The 26,688-nt window shown below is 39.6% G+C and overlaps 2 protein-coding genes across 6 annotated transcripts in view; one reads left to right on the top strand and one right to left on the bottom strand.

The window, feature by feature from the left end:
* Window positions 1-10,844, bottom strand: part of KPNA5 (karyopherin subunit alpha 5) — a 31,901-nt gene extending 21,057 nt beyond the window's left edge. For 2 of the 3 annotated variants that reach the window (XM_067546638.1, XM_067546640.1), the window contains exons 1-5: window positions 8,104-8,315; window positions 6,799-6,900; window positions 6,615-6,714; window positions 3,005-3,099; window positions 885-1,016 (exon numbers count right to left, since the gene is read on the bottom strand). In XM_067546638.1, coding sequence (XP_067402739.1) covers window positions 885-1,016; window positions 3,005-3,099; window positions 6,615-6,714; window positions 6,799-6,900; window positions 8,104-8,298 — 624 coding nt within the window. In that variant the 5' untranslated portion in view covers window positions 8,299-8,315. Of the gene's footprint in view, window positions 1-884; window positions 1,017-3,004; window positions 3,100-6,614; window positions 6,715-6,798; window positions 6,901-8,103; window positions 8,316-10,667 lie in introns of those variants that run through there. The other variant, XM_067546639.1, reaches the window with a different exon arrangement.
* Window positions 10,845-11,108: 264 nt separating this feature from the next.
* Window positions 11,109-26,284, top strand: ZUP1 (zinc finger containing ubiquitin peptidase 1). 3 transcript variants are annotated; one of them, XM_067546632.1, is made up of 9 exons: window positions 11,109-11,446; window positions 15,052-15,162; window positions 16,579-16,700; window positions 18,191-18,359; window positions 20,283-20,480; window positions 20,862-21,030; window positions 22,080-22,231; window positions 22,467-22,687; window positions 25,599-26,284. In XM_067546632.1, exons 1-9 carry the CDS (start codon window positions 11,197-11,199, stop codon window positions 25,644-25,646), a joined length of 1,440 nt encoding a protein of 479 aa, XP_067402733.1. In that variant the 5' UTR covers window positions 11,109-11,196; the 3' UTR covers window positions 25,647-26,284. The 3 variants fall into 3 exon arrangements, with proteins under 3 accessions (XP_067402733.1, XP_067402732.1, XP_067402734.1); XM_067546631.1 differs by having other exon boundaries at window positions 16,576-16,700; XM_067546633.1 differs by having other exon boundaries at window positions 11,110-11,446; window positions 16,576-16,700; window positions 20,283-20,471.
* The last annotated feature ends 404 nt before the right edge of the window (window positions 26,285-26,688 follow it).

Raw genomic sequence — 26,688 nt, 5'->3', positions numbered from 1 at the left:
AACAGTTTGTGATATGATTATAAACTGAACATTCCAGAAGAAAAAATCCTCTGCTGTGCAACTTTCACAAATCAAATTTGTATATATCATAAATTATATCCTACCCAAGACAGGGCTTTCTAGCTTTTTAGCCAAACTTCATAAAGGCAATAGATTTGTACAAAAATAACAAACTCTTGAATAATTATATCTGTAATGAATGGTATTTTATAACGTGAATAAATATGCATCAACCAAAAAAAGATATCTGAATTTTCTCTGCAATGAAAAAGTCTGCTCTCTATATGCAATAAAGGATAAAATCCCCTTTGGCTAAGCAACTCAGTTACATCTAAAAGGAGTCATTATAAAGGATTTGTTAGATCAGGGACTATTACTGCTTCTCATTTTTCAGTCTCCAAAATGAGCTATACATTTTACAAACAAGTAAATGACAGTCCCTGCTCTGAAATGCCACACCCCTAAATTCAGCAAGATACACCAGGGATGGAAAAGAACTTTAGAGGAAATATAAGAGAAACAAGATCATGTGGTAGCTCAAGAAAGCATATGGGTATCTTGGTGGTTATTTTATTTTCTCTATTGCAATGCCTTAGATCCCTTCACTTCTTTTAAACATCACAATAGAAAATGAGATTTTAGGAGGAAACAGAATGAGGTTAAAAAAAGAGCTTGGCGAAGAGGAAGCATAAGCGGCAGCACAGAAAAAAGACAGAGATCTGTGAGATGGAAAAGTGAAAGGAGCATACAACATGGAGCCTTATTTTTGCTGCATCATAATAAACTACCACACAGATTCTACGGCTCAAAACATTTTTAAATCATACGTAGAGGAAACAAAAAAAGAACAGTTATTTAGATGTTATAAAACCACAAATATTTACCTGCTCCTGCACATCTTCATGTTCTGAATTAAGCAACTTAATAAAAACTGGAACAGCTCCGGTCTCAATTACTACTTTGGTGTGTAGAAAAGTTCCAGATGCTATATTTGTCAAAGCCCAAGCTGCTTCAAACTGTTGCAGGAGAAAGACAAATAGAAGTCATTTAGTGGGAAAGCACAAACATGTTAAACAGAGTACATTTTATATATTAGAAGTTTTATCAGTTTATTTTCCAATTAGATTTTGATACTAAAATATAACTCTCTATTACTATACTTTCACAAAGAAGAAAGTCACTGGAATTAACTAAATTATCTTGTACCTATTATGCATCTTGGAAGCTGTTGGGTTGATTACATTATTAGGGCTTGTCTACACACACAGTTCTTCCTGATTCACTGTTCCTGATTTAACTCCATGTGTAGACAAGCTTTTAGGTTTTGACTATACAAGAAAACTGCAATGATTTAACTAAAGGTGTTATTTAAACTAATTTAGTTCAACTGGTGCAAACCACGGACACTTATTTCAGCTTAAACCAGGTCTATTTCAGTTTGGCTTAAAGTCAATTCTGGTACTACTTTCTTGTTTAAACAAAGTCTTAGGTCTGGTCTACACTACAGAGTTAGGTTGACAAAGCAGCTTACGTTGATCTGTGTAAGTGTCTACACTACAATGTTCCTCCCACCAATTTAACTTGCCTGCTACACTGATTTAATAGCTCCACCTCCACGAGAGGCGTAGCACCTAGATTGATGTAGTTAGGTAGATGCAGTGTCTATATAGACACTGCGTTGATTACATCGCCTGTTGCTGCCCACCTCGCATAGGGCGGGTAGCGGGGCTCTTGCTGTCAATGACACTCAATGCCCCACTTAATTTGGTGCAAGTGCTCCTTGTGAAGACCCAAACCGCTGTGGACATGAAGGGCCGATTTAATCACTGCAGCGGCTTTAGGTCGACCTAATTTAAATCGACTTAATTTTGTAGTGTAGATATGTCCTTAGGCCTGGTCTACCTAGAGAGTTTTGTCAACAAAAGTCAGCTTTTGCCAAAAAAACAGTGCTGGTCTACACACTGCAATCACCCTCCTGCCAACAAAACTGCCTTGTTTTTTTGACAAAATAAAACCAACTTGACAAGAGATGTAGGGCTTTTGTCAGCATAGCTAAGGCGATGTAGTGTCAGGGTAGACACTATGTCCCTTACAGTGATGGAGGGCTGTCATTCTTGTCGATTTGTGAAATTGACAAGAAAGCTGAGGTAGCTGGTCCCCGATTCCAGCTGAGAATTCAAGCCCGGGGCAGCTGGTTCCAGGCTCCCGGCTGGGACTGGGGAGAGAAGTCCCCGGGGGGCTGGAATCAAGAAGTGGGTAAGGCAGCTCACAGGGAGCCGAGAGGTGGGTCTCAGCTCCCCACACTGCCCCTTAGGTCGGTGGAAGTGCTCCTGGTGAGGACACACTCCACCAACTCAAGGAAAGCAGTGTATACATCACCCATCGCTGTAATTATAGCAGTGGCTGTAAGATGATATATCTTATGTTGATTTATTTTTCCAAGTGTTGACAAGGCCTTCGTCTGACTTTCCATGAGGAAAACAGTGTTGGACAGAACTAGGTGTATTGCTATTGTTTGTTAAAAGCTTCCTAAGATTTTCTGAGAGAGGGCAATAGAAATTTTTTATTTACCATTTTTTCCTTTTTTTAAAAAAAATAAGATTTGTGAATGAAGTTACTAATCACAAAAATAGAGATAAAAGTTTTCAAAGTTTTACTGTTTTCAAACCAGGCATGGTGTGGGCAGATGCTGTCTCATCTTGCCAACACATCTGTGTCAACACCCAATATTCCAGTTTGAAGACTCACTTGAACAAAATGCCATTCACACAGAAGCATAGGATTGATAAAATGAATATAGGGAGATTAGCATGGAAGTCTTTTGAAGGCCGTATCATGATTTTTAGTAAGTGGCAATTCACTGACATTTCATGCAACTAGAATACAAATTCCCGATGCCCACATATTACTAAATCCAATTTTAAAACCGTATTCTCCCCAGTTTTGTTTTCTGAGGTTTTTTGTCATTCCCAAACCTAAGTCAATATCAATAATATCCACTCACCTGCAGAGTGCAATTCTCATTCCTCTCTAGAAATTTCACAAACCTCTGCACAACTCCTGGTTTCTGTATCACTTCATCTATAGGTGGATTAGGCTCTAAGAGGGAAAAAAAAGGGTTATTTGCACTAATGAAAATGAAAGTCAACAGCTTAAACTACATCACCTTAAATATGAGATTGATTACTGAGCACAGTTCTCAGGAAATCCCTGCCATAATTATAGCCTCAAATAAAATTAGTTCCCTTGCTCATTATTTTATCAGGCTAGTTTGAAGTAGATTAACCTAAAAACTGCACAAAAGTACTCTTAGTGCACAATAAGAGCATCCACGTGAAGAGTTAGTGCAGAGTAACTATTGCGCTTTAAATTCATAAACTAGCTATTGGAAATAATTTCCCAAGTTTAGTAAGGTTTACCATTACTCAGGTTCCATACAAATATTTGTTTATTAGTCCCAAAGACCACTTTGGGTGTGTTTAATCCACAATACACATACATCCATATTCTAAACCAAGCAACAATACAGTCATAAGCATTAGCCAAAATACTTACAACAGGTTCAAGCCTGGAAGACACATTCCTATCATGGGATGACTCCAAAGTGGTGAGGAAAAACTGAAAGAACTGCTAGACAGCCTTGCTTTTTATACACAAACAAGTGAGGTCATTGCAGGTTACTAGACTTTAGCTAAAGTCAGCTCAAGAAGTGTAGAACACACTGCTTTCTTCAAGCTTTCTCACCTTATCTCACTTGGCTATATTTTTTCCCTAGGTTCTGAACTAAGCATTTCTAACAAATTATTTACTGCACCTAGTGCTCAATCAATCATATTTTCTTTATTTCTATTGCTTATCCCAACCCTTAAATTAGATAACACTTGTATTTTCAGAATCACAACAAATTTAACAAGCAATTCATTCTTCCTGGTAACATATATTGGGCCTATCACTTATGTCAAGATCTAAACTCAATTAAACTGACTCAGGTCAAATGTGGGACTATATTCCTACACTAGCTATTTCGCTTTCCTAATGTTAGCTTCCTTGCTGACAAGCACTTAATACACTACAGTGGTTTAGCGAAGCTGTACCTGAGTATCTTAGCCCTGGTCTACACCAACCTGGCAATTCGGCGGCAGTCGATGGGAGTTACGTAAGCTACGCAGAGTAGCTTGCGTAACTCCTGTCGACTACTGCGCTTCCCTTCTGCACGGTGTCTTCACTGCACTCCGCAGGTGGGAACTGTGTTCCCATCGATGCAGCACTGCGCCACTTGAGGGGGTGGTTTACCAGCGTCGCCTTCTGGATTGATTGAGCGGGTCTTCACTGACTACTGCTCAATTGATCCAGATAGGTATATCTGACCTCGGTGACTTTGCCACCATCAGTATAGACATACCCTTACTGTGTACAATCTGGGTAACTTTTCAACCCCATACATGACAGCCTATAATCAGCTTATTGTAACACTGTCTACTCTGTGCCAATCTTTCAGGGCAATGTCGTCCAAGCTTTAAAGTGTTCATTACTTCCTTTTACTAGCTAATAGCAATTACCTAATATACATTTCTGCTGGAAAATTAATAGCGGTACAATCTACTATTCACAGCTATGCAGCCAAAATCGAAGAGCCACAAGAAAGCTAGTGGTTGAAGCTGCCATTAGGATTCCAACTGCAATCTAGAGAGAAATCTGCTATTCAAGCAGATCTTTGTTCAGCTAAAACGTATCAGCAGACTTCTGCAAGACTCACCAACAGCCGAAAAATAAAATCAAAGCAACGACAGTCCAGAATCACGAGATGAAAGACAATAATTTGGAATCCAGTAAAAATCAGACTTCATACTCAGCTTATTAAAATCACAGCCAGAGGTGCTAATGTCATGCAAGCACTTCATTTTAGAATGTTTCCAAATGTGAGAATCTGAAATTCTGTCTACAAGTTGTGCTGGGGAGGCTCTTCAGAGATACAATAATATAATTAATCACATACTTGTGAAGAAAGGCTCACAGATTTACTTGAAAAAAGAGATGATGTTTAAAGAAATCAAATGGCTGCATCACTATATTTTAACGAGTCTCTTAAGGGACATCATCTTCTTAAAAAATACACTTATTTGAATTTTCTATTAACTTACTATTGTTACAGATAACATCTAATTACATTAACAGAGGTTACAGGAAAAAAAGTATTTTTCCCTTTGAATTTGTGTATCTGGCAGCACATTCTCTACAGTCAGTTTCAAGGCTCCTCCTATAGTCAGTCAGGCATGGATTAGCATCATTGAGCACCATGACACCTAAGTTTTAGGAGCCATGCAACACTGCATTCCAAAAAGCCTAAGTTAGGTGCTTAGGCTCCCTACACAATGAACGGGAAGAAACAGACACCTTAGAATGTGAACCACAAAAAGCCAGCATGCTAGGTGGGGAGCCACCTACACTAGCCAATGGGAGATGCCCCTCCCTTCTCACAAAGATAGGTGTCTAACTCCAGGCTGCAGGGAAAAATCTATCCCTGATATGGATCCACCACCAGGAACCCTCTCTTAGAGTCAGGCAGCTTAAGCGGGTAAGTCAGTCTGAGAAAATGAGTTAGGTGTCTGTCTGACTCCACAAATTGGCTGGAGGAGGAAGTGATCGCCTTATAACTTTAAGCTCAGTGGTTAGAGCACTCACCGGGTATGTGGGAGAACCAGTTCAATCCCCTCTTTCCCTGAGGGAGAGAGGATTTGTACACGGGTGTTCAAATCCTCTCTCCTCCTCACCCAGAGGGGGAAATTGAACCCGGATTTTCTATATCCCAAGTGAGTGCTCTAAACACTGATAAAAAAAGCTATGGGGGGGAAGGGAGGAGAGACAGGAGGGAAGAGAAGGCACCAACATTACCACCATCTCCTCCTTTTGTACTTCAGAAAATAAGGAACTTTACAAAAATATGCTCAGAACTGACTACTTTAATTTGGATATTAAACAGGAAAAATGCAACAGGAGAATACCAAAATAGTAATGGTTAGATAGCTACTTTAAATGACTAAGTAAACACATATCTAATACGGCTTACAAATAATTTCAGTTCTCCGGACTTCTTTCAGATGCATAATTATTTCAAATATTATAACATTTGACTCACTTTTGCTAAAGATCTGAGTATACAGAATGAGTCAATCATGTTCCATAGAGAAGGAACAAATCAGCATTAGAGACAGAGGCCACTGCTGGTATCAGCCACAATGCCAACAACAACAAAACTGCAAGTGCATTTTAACATTAGCAGCTAAATCAAAAATTGTTTCAAGGAATTCAAATGTTGCAATAAATGCCACAAACACTGGTAAGTGTGCAATCACTGTCCTGGCACCCTTTAAACACAATATCCTTGCTTTTGTTACTTTGTCTGAAAGACTAACATTACTGTAATGAAGCTTTTTGTGTTTAGCCATTATGTCCAAATGAATGAGACCACTCATCTGATTTAAACACAGCTAGAAGCTCCAGCAAAACCTGCTTTTTTTTTTAAGTTACAAATTCAAGATAGAAGTGTTAGTCGTAAATTCAATGTAAAATGAACATAGCAAGAATAGCATAAAAAAAGTAAAATGCTGATTTACCTTTAGAAAGCAGTTTTCTAAATTTTTGTGTTGCTGTGAGCTGTTGATCAGGATCATCTGAGAAAATCATCTGCACCATATCTGCTGTAATAACTTCTTCCTAAAAATGAAAGAGAATGGTATCTTATTTGAAGTTTTAAGCGCATTTGTAAATATATTTTAAATGTATTTATGTGTTACTTACTTCTAGAATAGGTACAGTAGAGCTAACATCAGGATCCTGGATGGGGCTTTCTACCATAGACTCTTCATTTCCCGGGACAGAAACATTTCTGCGCTTAAACAACTAAAAGAAAAAATGTGTCAAGTCTTACATTGTTTTGTGTTTTTTTAATTTATGGGCTAGAGATCCAAAGCATACAGAGGTATGGACTGTTATAGATATTTTATAAGTTTGAAGAAAATAGGTTTCCAAAAGCAGTAATCAGAACTTCTCAACAATTCTCAGAAACTTCACAGAAAGTCTATGATACTTGATGTTATGATACTAGATGTTATGAAACAGTAAGGCATATAGATTAGGATGGGTGATAATAATGTCTCAATTTTTAAAATTTTGTTTAAAAAGAAAGTAGTACTAAATTTTAACAATGACTATATACTGTCTCCCTTCTTCTCCCTCCCCAATCACCCATGCAACTGGGGATCCTAAAATAAAGTTTTAGGAATTTAAAGGAAAAAACCCAAACAGCACTATAGGATTTGTAACCCAGAAAAGAGCAGAAAAGTTGTTTATTAAATTATAAGAAATGTTTAAAAATGTGAGGGGTAAGAAAACAAAGAAACGCAATGCTCTTTTTTATAGTTTCACTATTTCACTCCTTACAATTCAAAACAGATTTTGAAATGGAAGATTTATAATTGGAACCAATTTCTCAATGGTTTTGCGTACTGAAAGGTATTTTAAAGTCACCAAAACTGGACTAATGGCGCTTGCTGCACTAGTTTTCCATACGCCGTTCTTAACCATCTGACCTCAAAAAGTTTCATAAGGAATTTTGTGCTCTCTTTATATATGGTAATTACATATTAGATAAATTACTTCTTAACTACAAAGTAACTGACCAAAATTCACATACATTATTTTAACATTGTTCATTGACAAACTCTGAAGAAGAAATTGACATCACAACAGGTCACTGCCATTATATTAATATTTACCACTACCACCTGGACATAACTAATGACCTAGTTTACTATTAGCTTCCTGTATCTATCTATATATTGGAGACACAAACGTGAACTGTAGTATTTATGCTTTAGCAGACATTTAATTTTTGTGTGTGTAAACAAAAGGTTCTGTTAGCTTCTTAATTTTCTTTTAAAAACCAAACTCTAGTATGTATCTGTAAACAACTAGTTACTGGAAAAAAAAATCAGTCTGTTGATATGAATATTATATAGAAATAAATCTTTATGAATGGAAAGCTCTCAGTTGACAAACATGTAACACTTTTTTGTTTATTAAATTTAATGTTTAGAAACCTACTTGTTCTTCCCTTTTTTGTTTCCGAAGCTGGATTCCTTCCTCTTCTCTCCGTCTGCGCATTTCTTGAGGATTGAGTGCCTTGTTCTTGTAACTTTTCATTCTATAATTATCTTTTCCTGGGCTTGCCATGGTGTCTATAACAACAAACAATGGGATTTTTACCCTTCCAAAAAAAATCTGTATTTTGAGACACATAAGTGTCTTCTCTTGGATTATGAACCTTTGGGGACACAGGCTGTGTTTCCTATGTTTGTGGGCAGGGCCTAGCCCATTTTGAACAATGCTAAAATACCAAAAAGAGATAATATAGTGAATAGACAGGTGTCTTTTGTAAATTCTAGGTTAGATTACTGCAGTACATTCGACCAGAGATTAACTATGAAAGGCACTTCAAGTGAAATTTGAATTGCTGATCATCACCTACCATTTCCTAAACAGGCATGGGAGATTGCCTCTCCCTCTCTCACAGAACAAGCTAACTGTATGTCAAAAATGGGGGCATTTTTAAGGTGAAAAGTGACTGAAAATGACAGATTGAGGTTTACTGCCTATTAATAACTAGACATACTAACCCTACTTTTTTTACAAACTTGTTTATTTTTTAAATGCCCACCTCAAACAACCTGGGATTCAAATATCAACATGGATCTTTTCCTTCTGATTCATCATCAATAACAATGGTTCTGCAAAGGCCACATTAAGCTGTCAGTGATACCTGTTCTAACCCATTGTCTTCAATAGTTTTAAACTAGTGTAACAGATTGAAACTTGGTTAAAGTTTCTATTGATGTGCAAAAAAAAAAAAAAAAAATTAAAAATCCTACCATCATCTCTTAGCTTCAATCACTCTGCAAAGTTAAAAGGAATTGAATTTGTTATTGCAATAATCAAACAACACCGAACACACATAAGAAGGTCTGCTGAATAAAGTGGTATCTTTTTCACACAATTAAAAGTGCAGCGCTCATCTGAAAACTGACTAACCACCCAAGTGTGAAGTTCAAGGCACCAGGATAAGTGCTCATTTGTGGAATTCTCTCATACCAACAATAAAGCCCAAATTTCTCAAGAAGGACTGTAAAAACTTATTTGCCTAGGCTTTTGCTAATTAATGGTATTCAGACCACAAGCAAGTTTCCATTTTTCTGCTCAACTCTGTTCATTTTGTAACTCACTCTTTCACCTTCGTGGTTTGTTTTGTCCATTGGTTGCATCCATTCTGACACCTAAATAATAAATTCTTTGGGACGGAGGGCAGGTCTACACTAGAAGTGCTACATCGGCACAGCTACAGCTGTGCCACTGTATGTTGTATGACACTGTATGCTGACAGGAGAGCTCTCTCCTGTCAGCACAATTACTCCACTTCCACAAGAAGCAGAAGCTATGTCAGTGGGAGATAGCATCTTCTGCCGACATAGCACAGGTGTGGGCAGTGCTTAGGTTGCTGTAACTTGCGTCACTCGGGGGGGGGGGGGGGGTCTTTTTTACATCCCGATCAGTGTATAGACCAACTTAAGTGGTAATGTAGGCCTGCACAGAGAGACAAAGTGGGTGAGGCAACATCTTTTATGGGACCAAATTCTGTTGGTGAAAGAGACAAACTTTCAAGATACAGAAAGTTTTTCTTTTGGTACAGTGCAGCTTGAAAGCTTGTCTCTTTCACCAACAGAACTTGGTCCAATAAAAGAAATCACTTCACCCACCTTTCCTCTCTAATTTCCTAGGGCCAACACAACTATAACAGAACTGCATGTGAGACCTAAACTATCACCTGCTGTTCGGCTGTACAGCACCTAGCAGAATGAAGCCCTTTGATTGGGGCTCTTAGACACTACTGTCAATATAATGTTTTCCCCATCTCAGTCCTGTAAAGCTGTGGTGTCACATGGGCTTGGCTCAAAACGTTTGGAAAATACAGCTTCTAATCCACACCATAGGCAGCCCACCCCCCTGGTGAGAGAACATGCCTCTGGAAAGCAGACAGCAAAGAGACCTCTAAGTGAAATAAAAAGGGGGCACTGGTGTGAGATTCCTTAGGCTTGCAAAGCCCCCGGGTTAAGGAATAGGCAGTTCTGCAAGCAGGCCCAGAAAGGGTTCATTATTTCGGCACTGAAGCCCCTGGTCCCGTCCCCCCAGGCTGGGGGCTGCCGCAGGTGCTGATCTGGGGTAAGGACCCATCGGAGCGCGGTGGGGCGGAGAGCGCGCGCCGGGTCAGGGCTGTTCTGCGATCCCGGCCCCAGCACGGAGCACGGGCCCCGGACCCGAGCAGCTACGGCCAGTGCGGGGCAGGAGCCGCTGCCCAGCCCCCTCGCCGGCCCGCCAGCTCCGCGGGGAGTCTCCCGGGTCGCCCTCCTGTCACCTGCCCGGAGCCCCGGCTGCTGGAGGCCGTCGCTGAGCGGCCCCGACGGGCAAAGAGGCGACAGTCCCGAGCGGGCCTGAGGCTGGTCGGGGGAGGGGGCGCACCCGAGCCGCCGCAGGCAGGCGACACGCGCCCCCCGAGCCCGGCGGCGCCAGGGCGGGCAGCAGTACCTCCCCCTCCGCCATCGCCATCGCCCTCTCACCCATCGAGGCGGCGGCTCCCGCTACCTCAGACGTCCCCGCTGCGCGCTGCCCCGAAGACGAGCGGACAGATTCGCAATTCAAAATGGCGGCCTCAGCCCGCCCCCGCCGCCGAGTCCCTTCTTCCCAGCAGGCCTTGCGCGCCCAGATTGTGGCGAGGGCAGGCCAGGAGGCAGGGCCCGCAGTCACGAGCCCGTGGCGCCCCCAAAAAAACCACTACAACTCCCATCATGCACCGCGGGCGGCAGGCCCGGAACAAGGGGCGGGCCTTGATTGCAGGCGGAAGCGGAGGGGGGACGACAAATTGACCTTTTCAAACCGGAAGTTGTGGGAAGAAGGCGGTTGTTCTAATGTCGTCATCGCGAGAGGAGGCCGCGCGGCTCCTACTGCGCATGCGCTGGGCTTAAAACCAGAAAGGGCGTGGGGAACCAGTCCACCCCCAGCGGCGGCGGCGGCGGCAGAAGCGTGATTGACGGCAGCTGGCTCGGCTCGGCCCGACTGTACGGCCAGGCGCCGCCCACGGAGCCGGAGATGCGGCGCGCGCACCTGCAGCGCGAGCCCCGCTGCCCGCTCTGCCCGTTCTCCGCGCCCGGTGGCTACGACGAGCTGCGCGGCCACGTCGAAAGCGCGCACCCCGAGCCGGAGCCGGGCCCGGGCCCCGCCTCCGGGTCCGGCCCGCCCCACTGCCCCTTCTGTGGGGAGAGCGGCGCCTCGGGCCGCCAGGTGGAGGCGCACGTGAGATCCCGCCACGGCCACCTCCTGGACGCGCCGCCGGGCCCGGGTGAGTGCGGCTCCCCTCCGCCGCGACTCCGCTCAGCTCCCGGCGGGCCGGGGATGGCTGCGGCGCCCCCCGCCCTGGGGCTCGCCTTAGGGCTGCACGCCCCCGGCATTAGCCGGTGGGGCATCGAGCCCTCCGCTGCACACGGATCTCTACACGCCCGAGCCCTCCGCCCGCCTCCACACGGCTGTCTTTAGCAAAGCCGGGCCCCGCTGCCGGGTGAGCGGTGTGGACGCAGCCTGCCTCGCCCTGTCCTGCTGGCTGTAGCTGCATGGACCCTACGCACCGCCACGTGTGTAGACAGCAGCTTGGTAATGAGTCAGCTCACACCGAACGGGGCCCCCTTGCCTCGTGCTTCTGCCTCTGCTGAAGGCAGCTTGGTGTCTAGCGCTAAGGGTGGGTATGACTGTCCGAGAGTCACTGGCTGTGGTGACGCTGGGCTGTGACACTGTTGAGCCGTGTGAAAATGTGGTACATGCAGTAGTGGCAACAAAGGAATAAGGAATTTTTTGTGGCAGATTAAATTGCGCCTCTCTCTGATGTATATAAGCTAATGACATAAAAAAGATTGAGAAGTTGACAGAGTAAAGTGACATTTGACCAGAAACTATAAATCTGTTCATGCACACTTAATGCTTGGGAAGAAAAAGGCATTCAGCGTGAAGAAGAGCTGGGAAAGCCACTAAGACTGAAGTGGGTACAGTGTCCCTCATGAGCTTGGGAGAGAGCAGGGACAAAGGTGGTGAAGACAATAAGCATCCAGGAACCTTAGTCTTAATTGCAGTGTTGTCAAAGTGCTACCCTGTAGTTCATTGTTCTTCATTGCAAGGCCCGGGAGCCAGTGGCAGCTTCCATTGACCTAAGTGTGGCTTCCTGACTAATTGTTTATATTCCAATTTATTTTATTTTTCACGTTAGAATATGTACCGAGCCTATCAAAGTACGCCTTCTTTAAATGTCACATTTGCACACATCGTACCATGTGGTCAATAAGTACATCTGCATATATCCGTTGTGTAATTTACCATAGCAACCAATGTGTAAATTTAGTAGTTGATGTGGCTCTCAGGTTGAAGGTTTTTTTTTTGCCAAAGTGGCCTCCGCTTGAAACATTGTGAAGATCACTGCTGTAGTTAAAAGTTGTGATAGAGTTCTATTCTGAACATCCATATTCAGTTGCTTGTAGCTTGAAATACTTTTCATCCTGGCATCTCGGCCAGAAAGTGATTCTTTTAAAAGTGTTTGGAGTGACCACGTTACATTATTGTCTTCCATTATAAAAAGCTGTATCAAGCAACAGTGATTGAATCATAGAATATTAGAGTTGGAAGGGACCTCAGGAAGTCATCAAGCCCAGCGCTCTGCTCAAAGCAGGACTAACCTTAGCTAAATCATCCCATAGGTTCGTATGTTGTCACATTTTACCTATATTTGAATGTCCAGTCAAAAACTCCAACAGTGTATATCCCAAACTGATGTTTGAATGTATGGTGGGCAGTGGGAGTTCTAAGCTAGTTCTTTCATAGCTGCAGAATTTGCCACATAACCCATTCCTTTATGTAGAAATGAGCCTTAGAATCCAGCTTTCATTTTTGGCTTTTTTCTAAGTTATTTCTAGCCCTTATAGCAGCAAAGATTGCCTTGAAAAAATTAACCAAGTGTAAATCAATGCTGTGTTGAGAACCTGAATGTGCCAGTACCTTCTCTGACAGGCATGAACTGTCCCAGCTATCTTAGGCTTTGTCTTCTCTACGAAGATAAATGAACCTATGTTAGATTGACTTACAGCCACCGCATTAATTACTTGGGTGGCTAATGTCCACACTACCCTGCTTGGTCGTTGGTGTACGTCCTCACCAGGAGCACATCCACCAACCTAAGAGGGTGAGTGTGGGGAACTGAGAGCCCAGCCCCAGTTCCGCTGGGAGCTTCTCAGAGAAGCCATCCTGGGCTTCTCCCTTCCCTTTCCCCGCTGGAAGCCCCAGGGAGCGGCCCAGGGCTTCTCCCCTTTCTATTCCCGGGGTTCAGCCATCTGGGAGAGGGGCCAGCTGCTCAGCTTTCCAGGGGACAGCCAACAGCTAATGTAAGGAATGCAGTGTCTACACTGACACTGCATCACCCTAACTACACCAACATAAGCCCTGCACCTCCGGTTGAGGTAGTTTTATTATGTTGGTATAGCAGAGACGTTACATTGGTGGGAGGAACATTTCAGTATGTACACCTTCACTATCTTGTTGACAAAAGTCAGCTTTTGTCCACAAAACTGTATAGACCAACCATTACTGTCTTTCTCGCACCTGAAATTACTATTTATTTTAAACATTAACTATTACACAGCAGATCATTCCAGCACAAACATTTCTCTAATGTGCATATCTCACAGTTCCAAACTCCAGTTTCATGCCTCCACAAGTGTTAAAAACCCCTTCTGAACTGTCAACCTGCAACTTCACTTCTGACCTATTCTACAGTATAGTTGTGTAACATTACTACAGAAACTTGTAGCATAGAAAAAAATGAAAACATAATGACAAGCATAAAATGTTAGTATTTAATATAAATAAGATGGTGCTACCATGCTGATTGTGTATAAGATAATTGCATATTCAGTTCATTACAAACACACATTTCTTAAATTTAAAAGAAGCCCTTGCAGAATGTTAGCATTCTGCATAATTTGTTGCTGAATGTAGGTTCTTGGAGTATAAGAAGCTTTGTCTGAAAATAGTTATGAACTTTTACTCATAGGGAGCATCACTCACTCATCACCAGGGGAAAGTGAATTTTTGTCACTCGCTGTAAAACTATTTTTGGTTTTAACAACACACTTAAATCAAAAGACTGAATGATTAAAAGTTATGAAAAAAGGGCTTTGTTAAAGATTCATCACAGTATCTCATCTATGTAAGAGTGAGCAATTCCCCATTCCAGTCCTCTGGTCCTCCAAGGAGTCCTTGAGCAAAAACAGAGAAGGCAAACAATATTTTTTTATATTTCTAAGCTTAGAAAAATAAGCAGAAAAAACTCTTTTGGGTGGCAGTAGGGAAAACTTCCCAGCCTCTTTTTGTATATAATAAAGCAGAAAAAAGTACAAACTGATTTCCTCCCCTCCCTCCCCCCTTGCATGTTAGCTTCACAGCTGTAAGGGCAGGAAAAGTGTTCTTTTGGAAATGTGGGTTCCTTGCTTGACAGTAGAAATTTCTTTTGTTACTGCTCAGTGGATATTCTAAGCTAAACATCTACTCTTTGAAGTGAAGAACTTGGTAACAAATTCTGATCACGTTAAATGGGGCAGGATATTATGCTTGATGAGCAGTTATTTGACAGAAAAAAAGAGAATCCTTCCACCAATAGACTTATCGTATAGATTAAATGAGACGGGTTTAATTTTCTTAACGTAAACAAATCCATTTTAATAGTATAATTATTCTGTACAATTCATTGGTGTATTCACTAGGAAATTCTTGTGTTATATCAGTACAGAATTAATCACTATTGTCAGCTTGAACATCCCTCACAGAATATATACTGTCTGCTTTTTTTTCTTATGAAATACCAAATAGCATTGTTTGTCCCATTTTAAATCCATTTTTCTTTAAATATAGGAAATGGTCAAGAGCTATATGAATGTCCAATGTGTGATCTTGTCTGTTCAAACAGTAAGATTCTCCAGGAACATGTTGACTTGCACTTAGAGGAACACTGCTTTTCAGAAGGTATATCGAAAGATCAGAACTTGTTACTGATAAAAAGTATTTTAAATTAGTTGTACTTTTTTTCAATTTATTTATGACTACCAAAACAAATCAAGAAAAAGATAGTTTGAACTTTTCAAGCATTTGTCTAGGTTTGTAAAAGAAAAATTGTCACTTAACTTTGTTAGGGAGTTGTCATTGTCAAGTGTGTACTTAAGGTTACATTAAGTTTTTCAATTAGTGAGAGGTAAAACCCTATAATTACCCCTTTACAGACCACTTTCACAAGCTACACCTACTGCAAACCATCACAATTCAATTTTTTATGGAACCACTAAGTAGATGTAGTGTACATTAGGCAAAATTAAAACATTTATGAGACCTATTTTAAAAAACTAGCCTTGCTTACCTCATATTTTTTTCAGCTCCCTAGAATATTCCAGTCCAAATACACAGACATGCTCTAAATTTCACACATGTAGTTTTCCTGAAGTCACATACATACAAGTATGATTTTTTTTTAAAAGTCACCATTTGTGAAAACTAAAATAAACTATCCTCAGGTTTTTTCCTGCCAAGAGTTGGTGCTGGTTCACCAGTTATTTTTACTCTCTTATATGGGCCTCTCTGGCTCTCTAGCTCTGTACTCTTTTTACAGACTCTCATTCAATCCTTGACTCCAGGTTTCTCTATTTTTCACTTCCAGTTCATGCCACCCAACCTTTCATTGGCCTGATAAAGTTTGTCAGTGGGCATCTGGTGTTTTCTAACTAGTAATGTCCAACAGACTGGGGCTCCTCTCTAACAAACTAAAGGAGATTTTTCCAGACACAGAAGATGTCTCCTTGGTAGCATTTACAAGTGCTGCTTGTCAGGTAACAGTGCCCATAACCCTCCATAGCATCAGATCCCATCTACACCAGTTCTATTTAAAGTTTTTGTTAACAGCTTAGTAAAATGGGAATTCCTTCCCAAAAAGAGTTAACCTACAGTTAAGTTCACTCAAATATATTTCCTATCAATGCAATCTCTTTTTAAAAAAAAAAAAAAAAAAAAAAAAGGCCCTAGTTAACTTCCAGATCAATTCAGTTCACATGCTTTATCATCCAGACATAACCCAAATCCACATAGATGCCTTAGCTTCGCAAGAGTCCCTTACAATTCAGTATATAGCTGCCCATGGCACATCCATCCAGTTCCTCAAAATTGAACTCTACCTACAAACTTGTCTGCTTTGTTAATTTTTGTTGTCCGTACACAGAAAGCAAGCCTTAGTATTCGCTTAGTATCAGTACAGAAAACAAACCTTAGTATTCACCATGTCATCCTGTACCCAGCTATGCATATGCAAACATGTTGCTATGGTAAATATAATTTTTATGTTAACCTTATTGAAAAGTGCATTCATCTTCTTTTCTTTTAAAATGTTACTAGTAGGTATAACTATAGGTGGAAGTTTAAGTGATCTAGAACTGGCTCAGCAGCTCCAGAATGAAGAAGACAGACAGCAGGGATTAGAAGAAGCAAGACGAGAAAGAGAAGAATTTAAAAAACTGCAGGTACCGTATATTTTTCAATGGCATCCACATCGTAACACTGAAAAACTTTGCAATCACAAACAGTATCTTGGAGTTTTTTCTTTTTTTTTGCATTCTCGGTTTAGTTTCTCACATCACTCTTTTTGTATCTTGCTATTTATTATTTTTCACATTTTTTGCTTGGTAACTGCCTATGATTTATAGTTTGCTAGCAATTTAGTAATAAAACTGAACAACTACAAAAATAATGTTTCTATTATTTTGGTAACTTCTTATAATTCAGATTAATTTGGATAAGGTGAGACTTGAAGCCCTTCTCCATGAGTGATTAAAATTGCCTAACTTTTCATAGTTATTTATCTCTGTGATAAATACTGTGCAGGCACAGCTGAACCTGGAATGATTAAATTTGGTGGTATCCCAGATGTGATGTATTATAGAGGTGTGCAGAGCATTTTGTACCATATGAAGAGAGAGTCATGCTTTTCTTATACAGTATTATAATACAAGAATAAATTTTAATAGGAGGCTAGTGATATAATAAAAAGCAGTCAAGCTCTGTCTTGGATTGGACTGAACATACCTACTGTGTATCTAACTTAAGAAACTCTAGTCAAGCAGCTCTGTCAACAGGAGGTCATATTTCATTACTTCAGTCATTACTGTCTGACCATTAACACATTTTTGACAAATGAAATTCCAGTTTATAAAAACTAAAAACTAAACTGTGTTTTGATTGGCTGAGTGACCTTTGTCAGACTCTCACTACAAAACAATAAGCTGGGAGAAATGCTTCTATTAGGAAGTTCTAATTTGAGTGCCATCATGAGACTCAGAACTGCCTTGGGAGGAAGGTAAAGTGGTCTGGCGAAACAGGCACAGGGAGAGAGTCAGGAGGTACTGGGGTCCAAATTTGGCTTTGCCATTGACTTGACGAGTGGCTTTTTGGGCGAGTCATTTCACCTTTGTCTCATTTTTCCCAACTGTGAAATGTGAATTGTCTCCCAAGGATGTTGTGTGAATTAATTAGTTAATGTCTGTACAGAGCTTTGATTATGCAAAGCACTAATACATGTTAAATATTATTATTTAATTTTATTTATTTGCATTAAATAGCTGTCATGTTTGGCTATAATAGCTGTCACATAATAAAGTATGAATGTAAAATTAATTCCTTTGAGAAAGGGAGTTTGTTAGGTCCAAATTCAGTAAAAACTTATAAAAATAGTAAGATTTATTAATTGAAATCAGCATAACACTTTCAGTAGTAATGTTCATATGACCAAACACTTTCCTTGGAAAGGTGCCTTCTGTTACCAGTTCTAGTTTGACATAGCTGCAGTAGAGCACAAAATGCCACGTGCCAGAATCAGTTCCATGTTTCTAACACTTCCGAATCATTGTTAATATATTTGTTCACAACAATACCTGTTAATTGCATTCTTTTTCATTCACAATGATAATCAGCAGGAAGAAACAAATTAAAATTATTGGTATTTTATGCTCAACAGATTCAATATGGCTTGGATTGTTCTGGAGGCTACAAGCAGCAGTCATTAAAGAATATGGAAAGGGAAGTGACTAGGGGAAGGATGCAGCCTTCTGAATACCATAAGAGAAAAGCTGACATGATGGAATCTTTGGCTTTCGGTATAGATGATGGGAAAACAAAGACCGCAGGTCAGTATTTAAACTGTGTTGCTGGAAGAGCATGGATCCTTTCATCTTTTCAGCGCCGACTGGTAGAGACCAAAGGTCATTATGAGGGAATTGCTACTGTGCCTAAAATGTTCTTGTTATTTACTCATGTATTTGTCTTCTAATTCTGTCGTTACTATTATCAAACTCACCACTGTTTCTGTACTATGTAAATACCTAGATAATTTAGAAAGGGATTCAGTCTTAATTCAGGGCTGTTGGATATCCCTAGATACTTGTACTATCTGTTAATTTAGTAAAGCCCAGCGTATTCCTGACTTCTCATTTATTTCCATCTTTCTGCTATGGATGACTCTAAAAACTTGGAATCCAGCTGTCTTGTTTGTCCATTTGGTCCTCTGCCTGCTTGTCTGGATTACACGTGATCTAATGTGGTTTCCCCTACATTTTCATGTCTCTTTTTGCAGACGAGTCACTTGCTATTCTTTTTGGGTTTCGGAGGGACTCAGCTAATTCCAGAAGGTTGTTTATTCAATCTTCTATCGCCAATAATGTTCACTTTCTCCTGAAGCGAGTGTACTGCTTGCTCAGTGACCCAGATACAGCATGTACCATTGATGGCGATAAGACAATAGTATGGTACCATGATAACTTATTTTATGCTGCATACAGCAGTATATTTTCCTTAGCACTTCCCTGCGTTTTATGCTACTGAAAGCTACCTTACTGTGTGGCAGCTTTGTCTTCTAGCAGTGATTCTTTTGGTGACAACTTCAACATAAACTGTTCCTAGTTAAGTTCAGCCCTCTTGCTAATTGGAGAACCCAGGAGAAAAGACTCTTCAGTGGTAGATGTTTACTTAGTATATAATTCAGATAGCATTTAATATGCTAAAGTTTAGATCCCAAACTACTTCCAATGTGTTAAGTGTACTGAAAATGACCTATGCTTCTTTTAAAAGGCATTGAAAATCCATTCCTCTTTTATTTGCCTGTCGAGATCAGAGTTTTGTTAGCTTAGCTATAGTTGGCAACTTCATGACCCAGTGCTTACAGAAACCTTAATTCAGATCTTGGCAGTTAAAAATTAGCTTTTAATTCCACCTGTATTAATTGGAATTAACAAATTTAGTTCTTAATGATTTGAGATCTTAACAGTGAACTGCAGGCTTAGTAAACTTTATGGGGTAATGTTTGTGACAACAAAAATTAGGCAGTAAATGGCTTTTGGGCACTTAATGCACAGATAAATGCAAGGATACTTGCAAAAATATTCTTGTTATGCAGCAAGAAAAGACTTGACAAAACACGAGTGGCTTTTCAAATTTTTGAAAGTTTGAGTTCTATGCCACTCATGGACTTATTACTTTGGGGGATGTGGCTTAGGTGAGTAATTGTTCTAGGGCTGCCTTAAAAAAGTGAAATATTTGAGGGTCTGGAAGAAGTTTGAGAAGATTACCAAGTATCTGTAAGGATTTCCATGGTTAAAAAGAGATATAGGGAGAGGTAGCTTTAACTGGTGGAACTATTTTTTTTTTGCTATGCAATTAGTAGTAATTAGCATGTCCCTTGTACCACTTCTGTAGTTCACAATTCACCAATTATACATATGCTGTTTTATTTTCATGCATTGATTGCTATATTGATCTTAGAAAAGCCACTTGATGTGGCAGTAGCAGAAAAGTTCAGCTGGATTTTTAGAATACAGCAGAGAGAGATTAATTCATCAAGTTATGGTATATGGAAGAGAAATGAAATTTGTCACTTACAGACAGACAATTTGACTAAGCCCATGATTTAACTGACTGCTATATACTCATTCATCAGTTCTGACCTGTGTTGTCTTTTTGATTTCTCAACCTGTTCCTAGATAGAGAGAATCTGCCCTTAGAGAACATTAACCTGTGTATTGTGTAGGCTTAAAGTTTATACTTCTCTCTTTTAGGAGTCATTGAAGCACTGTGTAGATACTATCAGAACGAAATCAAAGATGTCAGGCGTGTATGGCTTTCTACAGGAGTGGACCACTTCCACTCATCTTTGGGAGACAGAGGCTGGGGTTGTGGCTACAGGAACTTTCAAATGCTGCTTTCTTCATTATTGAGGAATGACCTGTATAATGACTGTTTGAGAGGTATATTCAGTGAGTTACCATATTGAATGTTAACTTCTGCATACAACATTTTGATTAATCCGAAACCATGAGTGTAAACTTTGAGACTTAATAGATTAGTGATATCTATTAAATATTTTCTTTATCATTAGCAGGTAGTCTAGAAATTTTCAGGAACAAATTTGAGACAAGAAGACTGGATATTGAAGGAAACACAAGTGAAATTAATATTTTAGAGTTAAGAGCTAGAAATAGAAATGTATTTTTGTAACACATTAAGGCTTTCTGGTTATCTGTCATTCCTGTTTTTATAAATGAAACATTGATTAAGACTTGGTTATACTCTTAGCAGTGATAGAGATTGCTTCAGTTGATGGCATCAGCAACTTCAATGTTGCTTTTTTATTTCAGATAATACTTTAATTCCTTGTATTCCAAAAATTCAGTCTATGATTGAAGATGCGTGGAAAGAAGGTTTTGATCCTCAAGGAGCATCTCACTTCAGCAATAGATTACATGGTACCAAAGCATGGATAGGAGCATGTGAAATTTATTCTCTGTTAACCAGTCTCAGGTTAAAGTACGTATTGATCTTCAGTGAAGATTCTCAATAACCTTTAAGAATAAGGGATGTTTCCAATTCCAAACTAAACATATTAAGCAGTAACACATGACAGTACGCTATGCTGTTTGTCTAATTTTATAATTATTGAGCTAATAATTGACCACACTTACGTTTATTCTCTTCACATCAAGTTTGACGGTAGTGCAGGTGCCAAAATTCTCAGTCTATTCATATGCTATGTTTTGAATTTATCTGTACTCTCAAACCAATTTAGGCCATTGTTATCTTATTTTAAATTCCTTTCCTTGAGAGTGATAATCAGGCACTCTGCTTGTGGAGCTGCATAACCTATTCAACTTCATTGGCTTTAAATGTAACCAGTCTGTAAATGCTCATGAGACATCATTAAAGTGCCACGCAATTTATGCAGCTGCACAGAACTACAGGCAGTTATTCATCTTAAAATGTAGTAAAATTCCATACAACTATACTGCCTATGTATAAAACTCACTTTTACTTATAGCTTCATATTCATTAAAACTTATACAACAACTCTTCCTAATTGAGTTTTATGAAAAATTTGAAGTTCAGCTGTGGATTTGTGTGTGTCCAAAGTTATTACTCAAACTTAAAGTATGTATTCCTGCCACTTTGGATAACTCAAGGTGAAGTTGAAAGGATTTTCATAAACTTCCCAAATTACCTTTAAGCTAAGACCAAGAATGGACATTTGTATCCAAAGGGATAACTTTTTCCAGTTTTGGGCAATAGAAATCACATTGCCTCTTACATATAGCTTTTGCTGTAGTTTTAAAAAAAAACAACCCATGAAGCATAATATGAAGATATGTGGCTGAATTGTCATTGGGCCATTCCAGACGTGCAGGGTCTGTGGCCAGCTTCTGGTTCCACACAATTATGAAACTACTGCTCGTTCTATTTTTTTAAAGGCAGTGGTAAGTGTATCTGACCTTACAGATTAAACGTTAGGCACTACAAATCCTTTTCAAACAAAGAACCTCAACCTTTTATAACACTAAGTTGTCATCTTAAATCTCTTACAGGTGTCAAATCATTGACTTTCACAAGCCAACTGGCCCATTGAGCACACATCCTCGTTTATTTGAATGGGTTTTGAGCTACTATTCTTCAAACAGAGATGGTGGTACAAAGGTAGTATGTACCCCTAAACCACCTATCTACATGCAGCACCAAGGTCAGCATACACTGTACTAGTTTCTTGCTCTCTTATTTTTTTATTTATTTATTTTATTTTATTTATATAACGTATAATTTCAAATGACATTTCATATTTTCTGCCTCCCATGTAGCAAATTTCCCAATTTATTTCTTGTAAAACTTATTTATTATAAGTAAAGAGAAATGTAAAATAAAATAAGTCTTAGTACCTGATGGTAATTTTTACTGTCATTTTACTGTTTTGAATTTAGGACATAGCCGTACTATCGTTGGAATAGAAGAAAGGAAGAATAGAACGTTATGTTTACTAATATTTGACCCAGGATGTCCGTCGCAAGAAATGCAGAAACTGTTAAAACAAAGCAGTGATGATACCAGTCTCAAACTATTTCGGAAATTTGTTGGTAGCTTAAAAAATAAGCAGTACCAAATAGTGGCTGTAGATGGTGTGCTCTCACCGGAGGAGAAAGTTGTAAGTATTCTAGAAAAGTTTCTGTATATAGACATAATAGAAGTGTCCTTTTTGTCTTTATCCATTGTATATATCCAGAGTGGGTATTTGGATATGTTGTGATCTTTTTTCATCTTTCCCCACCCCACACTCCAGCAAAAAAAAAACCCAAAACAGAACACCCATCTGTATATTCTTCATTAATAAAAGTAAGAATTTTAAAACACTTTAATACACATTCGTATGGTCCAAGCTCTTATAATTCTAATTAAACGAATATTCAAGATCAAAATATATATATATATTCTACCTTTCTTTAAAAAGTTTCCTAAATCAGTTTTGTGTGCATGTACATAATACTTTACATGTAAACAACATTTTCTCTAAAAGAATACTGAGCTCTTCTCACAAACAAAGGATACCATATTCACTTGAAAATATAAAGGGAATTTAATTTCATCTTGTTTACACTGAGATTAAGGCTGCAGCAAGAGGTTTTTGGCTTATATGTAAACCAGTGTAATACTTGTAAATGAAATAAACAGCAGGATCTTATTTAGGGGGATACGGCAATACGCCGTGTTTATTGTGAATAAAGAAATTTTTAAAAGTAATTGTTTACACACACACACACTCATGCACTTAAAGTTCTGCAGATGGAGTATAAGTACTAGTCTGTTAGTTGCTCGAGTCCATCCACTGGCTAGGTGGACTGAACACGAGAATGGAGCTGGTTGGTCACAACTCCGATATTCCTGGATGGTTGCAGAATGAACCCAAAGTCCTCATCTTTTCACTCTATTTTTATAGTAGTTAGTTCCCATTCGGGTCTTTGGGTCTTTCTGTGTTATGCTGCTTTGTATCCTGATGTGACTTTTCAGTCACCCGTAACAGTTGTGAGCATGATGGCTTTTCATTATCTCCTTGTTCCTGTCTTGTTCTTGTCCTTGGGGTAAACTCCTCCATACTTTGGGGTTATCTTGGTCTGTATTCTTCGGCTATCTGGATCATAAAAGTTATTAAAACAAAGTCTCTCTCCACTCCCTCTCATCATGGAGATTTAGAGTTGCTGCCTTTCCTTTTCGTTATCACACACATGCTTCATTCATTCCTCAATCACACAACTAATTTTTACTTCAAAGAGAAACAAACTTAAAATACAATTACAACTTCAAATTGAAACTACATTCCAATCAATTGATATACATCGAAAGAGGAAATTACAATTCTAAGAAGAGGAAGGGTACTAGCGTGGAAGTAGTCATCAGTATGAATTCCACTAACATCAACTAGCAAAGTACCTTCACAACAAGTGTTCTTTTGATAGGGATCAGGCAAGCAATTGTGTGTTCTAAGAGAAAGGCCTCAGGATGTTCCCCAAACAAAGCAAGTGTAAACACAATTGCAGGAACAGTGTCTCAGGGTGTTATAACTAAGGTATCACATTCACATTTGCCTCCTAAATAATAATATGAATAAACCAAAATATTTACTCTTGGTCTACATTGTCCTCCCCATTTTGACCCTTCAATCCAAAAGGGTTGAATGGGTCACCATTTACATAGCTCCCTGGGAGTAATGTACTGGGAGGCAATTTGGGTTTGTGGTTTCAATTTTAAATACATTTTTTTTTTTCTGAACACCACAATGCAGGTTTCAATGAAACATACACAACTTAAAAGTAAACAATTAATAGGGGGTGAAACATTAGACATTTTTTTGTTGTTGTTGTTGTGGGTGACTAGCTTGTGAAAATATTGTACTAATGATAGGTGGTTAAATTTTTTTTTTTTTTTTTTTTTGGACATAGCAATTTTTAGTATATTTTTATTTTCATGCATTATTTGTATGGTTTGATTTTTTAAATATTTTTGTGTATCTGCTGTAAAAATTGGGTAATTTTGGAGGGTTTTTAATAAGTGATCTGCCAGTCTAGGCCAAGATTAACAGAAAAATTAGCTAAGTGAGTGGTTTTGTTTGTTTTTGGGAAAATATAGGTATGGTTATTTGTGTATATTATGCTTATATTGCATTTACATTTATTTATTGGGGGTTGGCTAACATTTTCATTATTTAAATTTTTTAGGCGGTTACACATGCACATCGCTCATTGTATAAAATTTGAGTTGTGTTTTTTAAATAATCTTTTATACATGTTCCAAAGGATACATTTTTGCTACATGGTTCATGAGTGACAGGCAGAGATGAGCACACCCACCTTTGAGGGCTCCAAGTGGTACACCCTCGGGTGTCCAATAGTTTTCTCTCTTCCAGCACAGTGGCTAGTAATGCTTTGGTTTCTCTGAAAGGATTTCAAGGCAATTTTCCGTGATTTAATCCCTGCTTTACGGGTTTATTTAATCAATTAAACTTCAGTTCTTGTATGAATTAGAGCTAGTGTAGGAGCTTGATTACCCTGCTGGACAGACAGAAAGTCTTCCCCGGGTATCTGAGGAGATATTGCCTATGAACCTCCATTGTGCTCCTACATTGCACGGAGGCTGTGTCCAATGGGCCCTCTGGTGATCCACCTCTGGGGGAGGTGGAAGGGGAGCACTAGGGAACACGCTAGCTACCTTCTCTTGCTGCTTTTCTATTTTGAGAGCTTTTTTAAAATATGTCCTGTGTAGTGGCTCCGTCCCATTTCTTCCCGCTCTCCCTGTGTTGCATTAGAAGTCTCCAGGCCAGTTGGCGAGCTTCAGTACTAAGTGAATTAGAGCAATCAGGATCAGTCTGGGAGGGAAGTTCTGGGTACAGACTTCCTCCCTGCAGTCTGGGTTCGCCCCGCCCTTGGGAATGGCCTCTAGTATTTTAATACATTAAAAAAAATTATAACCAATTTATAGTACTGTTTTGAAATTATTTAATGCCTACCACTACAAAATCTAAATGATATTTTTGTTCTTTGAACACACCTCATTTTCTTTTTAAGGCTCGCCGCCAGGCTTCTCAACTCTTCACAGCAGAGAGGATTCCTTAAAGGATGTCTTACTTGCTACGGAACTCAGTGCATGTGAAACCTTAAATACATTTAGAGAGCTTTTCAATCAGTGTGTTTATAATTTAATATTTTCAGCATTTTTAATTACATATTGTGAAAAAAAATGTTTGTCCTGCTAATTTTTGTAATAAACATGAATGGGCTTGATCCTGTGTACTCCATATCCTGCAGAGAAGCAAGATTGGGTCTTATCTTCACTCTGGCTGGGTCTACACGACCGGCAAAATTCCATGGCAGTCCACAGGAGATACTCAAGCTACACAGAGTAGCTTGAGTATCTGCTGTGGACTTCCTAACTTCGGTGTAGCATGGCATCCCCACTACACTGTGCTGATGGGAAATGCCCTCCCATTGATGCAACGTTAATCTTTTTGCGGGAGTGGATTAACAGCATCGACTTCCAGATCACCTACTCCACTGCCGCTCAGTCAGTCCACCGGTGCCAACAGTACCACTGTCAATATGGACATATAAATATGGACACAATAACAACACAATAAATTGGGTGAGCTGGTCAATCCTTTGGAGTATGGAGTATTATATTATTTTATATTATATTTCCTTGCTCCTGAGTGACAACAATATCACAAGGTTTTAACTGTACTGTCACTACTGTATGGCTCACCAAGGCTCGTATTTACTCTTGCACGAGTTTTCATTGGTATCCATTCTATAGCACATCTACCAGCATTTCAGTATAGAAGCAACCCTATTCAAGTGGTAGTGCATGTGTGTTACTGATTGCAGTTGTCAAGGCAGCTAAGTTCTTGTTATTCTGTTTCCATAATGTGTGAGTGATTGTGGTAGCTGTACAGTAGCATCATGGTCATGCAGTGTGTGTGTGCTGGGAGCCACTGATTCTATTTCCTCTACAGACTGATCCTCTGAATAAACGTTGCAGAGAAAAGTTCCAGAGAATGTAGAGCTCCGCAGCTCTAGTCTAATTTTAGTAAACCCCAACTCCAGTCTGTCTCTCCCTTCATTCAGTGCGGGTGACAACGCAGCTAGTGTGCGGGGAGGA

Source organism: Emydura macquarii, unplaced genomic scaffold (genome assembly GCF_026122565.2).
Source record: "Emydura macquarii macquarii isolate MOO-44397 ecotype Brisbane River unplaced genomic scaffold, CSIRO-AGI_Emac_v2 contig_1146, whole genome shotgun sequence".
NCBI lineage: Eukaryota > Metazoa > Chordata > Testudines > Chelidae > Emydura > Emydura macquarii.
Note: the sequence above shows the minus strand (reverse complement) of the source record. Positions and strands in the feature narration are given on the sequence as shown.